Here is a 4,225-nt window from a genome sequence, read left to right as displayed (position 1 = left end):
AATGGTTTAGGGAAGGGACCTTAAAGCTCCTCCAGCTCCAGCCCCTGACCCGGCCAGGGACACCTTCCACTAGAGCAGGTTGCTCCAAGCCCCTGTGTCCAACCTGGCCTTGAACACTGCCAGGGATGGGGCAGCCACAGCTTCTCTGGGCACCCTGTGCCAGCGCCTCAGCACCCTCCCAGGGAAGAACTTCCCAAGATCCAGGAATGCTTTACCCTGTTCCTCAGGGAAGGGAGGACAAGAATAGGGATTATCCCACTGCTCACCCAGGCAGGGGACAAACCCAGTGTCCCCCCACCGTGTGGCCTTGGAGCAAAACTACAGCCCCAGAGCTGGGAGCAGCTTGTCCAGGAGCTGCTGCTCAGCTCTGCTCTGCTTTCAGTGCTTCTGCCTTCCCTTCTCCACGTCCCCAAGAGCTCAGTGGTGGAGATACCCAGCTACTGCCAAGCTGCATCTCCCCGGGGCTCCGTGATGCGCCTTCCGCAGCGCCCAGGTCCCCTCACAGCTCTCTCCTCCTCTACCAGTCCTCTATAACCACAGCAATCCATCAGCATGCAGGGGGTGATGTCCTCATGTGATGGAGCCCAGCACCTGTGAGCTGCAGGGATGCTCCTGCATCAGCCTCTCTGGTAAGAACTTCATCCATAACCTTTATTGCAGGAGCAGCTCTCAAGCAGAAACCACAAATCACCACCAAACCACAGCCGGGGCAGGGCGGCTGCGCCTCACCTTTGCCATCACCCAGAAATGGCCACAATGAGGCAATTCTCCTAAGGAATTCCTCAAAAAGCCTTCCCAAGCCATGAAACTGGAGTATCCCACAGCCCTGATTGCTGGGTACCATCAGGACATCAACCCTGGCACAGGCTGGAGGTGAAAGGAGGGAAGAAGGGAGGTTCCTTATGCTGTAAGTAGTAAGAACAAGGGTTCACTTCCTTCTCAGTGTGACAATCCATGTTTTCCCCCCTTTTGGAAAGGGGGAGGCCTGGGGAGTGCAGCAGCACCAGGAACGCCAAGAGATGACACCCAAGGGAAGCCGTGGAGACTCACTCCATGTTCTGCTCCCCATGGAGAGCACCACTCCCCATGAAACACATTCCCAGGGCCAGAGAAGAGAGAAGTGGCTGTTTCCAACACCAAAATCACCCAAACCACCACGTTGAGAGCTTCAGGGCACCTCCCCACAGCCATGGAGCATGGAGAGACGCCAGCGTCCCCCACAGTTGGCAGCTTCCCAGCAGGAATCCGTGAGGAGCTGGACACTTGGGTCACTTTATTCTTTCTTTAATGCTTGGCTCTGTGTAAACCTTAGTTCAATGTCAAGCACGTTCTGCAGCCAAACTACATCACGTGCCAACTCCTGGTTGGAAAGCCCTAGTAGGTGACAACATCTCCCAGGCTGGGCAGTGCTGGGGGTGGAGCTTGGAGCCTCCTTGTGCTCAGCTGGAACCAAGCATCCTTCTTGCACACGGTCCTGGAGCTGTATGGAACCCTCCCTGTGCGGCTGGTACCTCCAGTCAGCGCCCAGTTCCAGCGTTCCCAGCAACAATTCCCAGGAAAATCCTGCTGGGATACATGGAGGAGGAGTGGAGCAAGGCCTGAGGCCAGTGCTGCCCCGCAGCCTCTGCACAGTCTGGGCTGCTCTGCTCCTTCAGCACAGCATCCCTGCTCAGTAGATCTTCTGTCGGCTGGGCAGGATGGCCTCCTTGATGAAAGAGAAGATGAGGAGGATCCCAGAGCGCTTCCCCCTCTTCCCTTTGGTGAAGTAGTTGGAAACCACGTCGTCTGTGGGCAGAAGGGGAGAAAATCAAACACCAACACACTGACAGGCACTGGAGCCCTGGGATGGGTCTGGTTTTGGGGCCTGAAACGCATGAGCTGCCTTTCTAGCACCGGAGTTACTGGTTTGCTCCCATCTACCTGCATTTAAAGCACTGAAGCTACTGGTTTGTCCCCATCCAGCTCCCTTTAAAGCATGGAAGTTGCTGGTTTGCTCCCATCCAGCTCCATTTAAAGCATGGAAGTAACTGGTTTGCTTCCATCCAGCTCCATTTAAAGCATGGAAGTTGATGGTTTGCTCCCATCTACCCTACCTGGATGCTTCCATCAACCACTGACAGGGAGCCCAACTCCTGAGCTCCCCATTTTGAGCTGTAGGGAGGGTCCCTGGGAAGCAACAGGGCCCCAGGGCTGGGGAGATGCAGGATGTGAAGCAGGAAGAACCCCTCGCTCCCCCCTCACCCTTTTGCCCCGGCTGTGGAAGGCTTTACCCGACCTGCCCCTCGCTGCCCCTGCTCCCTGCGGCGGGAATGGGGCGTGTGAGGGGCTGTGCTGAGCACAGCGCCCTGTGGGAGCCCATCACTCACCCCCAGGCTGCACCGTGGAGGGCAGAACGTTCTCTCCAGCTGACAAGGAGACGAAGAAAGCAAAAGGGATTAACCAGAGGCAGAAGGTGAAGTAGGCAAGAACCTGCAGGCAGAGACCGGCCGTGAGAGCAGAGCCACGATGCAGGCAGCACACCCCAACTGCTGCCCCAGCCCAGGGGACACCCAACATTCTACCTGAACCCCTTGAGATAAAGGGCTCTGAAGGGGGAGAACTGCAGCTCAACCTCTCCTGAGCCTCAGGCGCTGAGATAGTGTTGTGCTGTGAGCTGATAAGGGATAAAACGCATTCAGCCACATCGTGGAAGGACAGGGGATGCAGGAGAAGTGATTTGTGGTCAAAAGCCATTTAAAATGATCTTATTTTCTACTTTCCTTGGGTTTAGCACATCAGAAAAATGAAATCTGTGCTTAATAGTGGTTTTAACGCCTTTGAGTGGCTGAGGAAGCCCCAAGCCCCATCCCAGAGCAGGAACTGCAGCTCCTGCGAGTGCTGAGGGCACAGGAATCCCCAGGGAAGGGCTGTGGGAAGCATCCTGAGCACAACGGCACTTCCCAAGCTCCAGCAGCTCATGTGGGCTGGAAGCACATGGATTGTGTCCCTCCCAAAGGCCTCTCACCTCAGAGAACAGGTAATACTCCTCAGCAAAGTACTGGAACGCCAGGTAGTGATTGAATATAACCAGCACTGCAAAGGAGACAGCACAGTCAGTGTGTGCCAGGCAGACACACCATCGGCTCACCCCAAGGCCCTGCAGGAGGAGGAGGAGGAGGAGGAAGCAGCTCCTGCAGCAGAGCCCCCGTGAGCCCCTCAGTGCTGCTCAGCCCCTTTCCCAGCCCCTCGCACCCGCATCCTGCTGCTGCTAAAAGATTTTCACAGCTCTGGTGTGAGCAGCACGAGCCCCATCCCTCTGCTCAGCCCAAAGCCCTTGTCCCTTGGTGCCTTCCTCCCCCTGGCCCCGGGGGAGCCAGCCTGACACTCGCTAATGCTGCCCAGAGCCGAGAGAAGCACCGAGCCCCCCCGTGTCCCCGGCAGCTGCTGCAGGGAGCAGCTCTTCAGCATGTGTCAAGCAAGTGAAGCTGAAACACAGGCAGGACACGGGGCTTAACGCTGGCCTCAGCCCTGAAAACACCATTTAGCTCTTAAGAGGCAGGAGCTGGAGCTGCTTTTGCCTTTTAGGCAAGACAAGAAGACACCAGCTCCAGCCCAGGAGCTCCAGGGCAGGCAGGAGGCAGTCCCAGCGCTGTGTCCCACATGGATTTATCCTCCTCCCTTCATCTGTCACCAGCTCCAGACCCAGAATGGCTCCAGAAAACACATCCCTTGATCTACACACCACAGGAGAGCACATAAAGTGCTCAAGGCCAGGTTGGACACAGGGGCTTGGAGCAACCTGCTCTAGTGGAAGGTGTCCCTGCCCGGGTGGGGGCGGGAGGAGCTTTAACCTCCCTCCGGTCCAAACCATTCCATGATTCCATGGGTAAAATCTTGCCCACATGAGAGCTTTGAGCAGCAAAGGTGTTCCAGCTGCACAGACACACTGTGCAATATGCATAAGGGCTCCAGAGAGTCACTCTGGCAGGTTCTGCCTGTTTGCTCCTTCAGGTGTCACCACACAGCACCCGGAGCAGAGGGCTGAGGGCACATCCATGCTCGGGACATGGAAACACGCAGGAGACTCCGCAGCTCGCAGGGGATGAAACCATCTGACCTACTCAGAGCAGCTCAAAACCAGTTTAACTGGCAGAGACAGTGGTGCAGCCCCCCCAGATCTGCTCTGGGGTCAGCCTCTGGTGAGGCTTTGGCTGGTCACCAGCTGAGCACAGCAGGCACACATAGA

At 56.8% G+C, this 4,225-nt stretch overlaps 1 protein-coding gene across 1 annotated transcript; it reads right to left on the bottom strand.

The window, feature by feature from the left end:
- Positions 1–1,669: 1,669 nt before the first annotated feature.
- TEX261 (testis expressed 261) lies at positions 1,670–3,742 on the bottom strand (the record flags this gene model as incomplete). Its single annotated transcript, XM_010012903.1, has 4 exons — positions 1,670–1,785; positions 2,367–2,469; positions 3,005–3,072; positions 3,722–3,742. Coding segments are annotated over 4 exons (308 nt in total), but the record flags the coding sequence as incomplete, so codon positions are not given.
- Positions 3,743–4,225: the final 483 nt, after the last annotated feature.

The sequence above is a fragment of the Nestor notabilis genome, unplaced genomic scaffold (assembly GCF_000696875.1).
Source record: "Nestor notabilis isolate BGI_N333 unplaced genomic scaffold, ASM69687v1 scaffold26770, whole genome shotgun sequence".
Classification (NCBI taxonomy): Eukaryota; Metazoa; Chordata; class Aves; order Psittaciformes; family Psittacidae; genus Nestor; species Nestor notabilis.
Note: the sequence above shows the minus strand (reverse complement) of the source record. Positions and strands in the feature narration are given on the sequence as shown.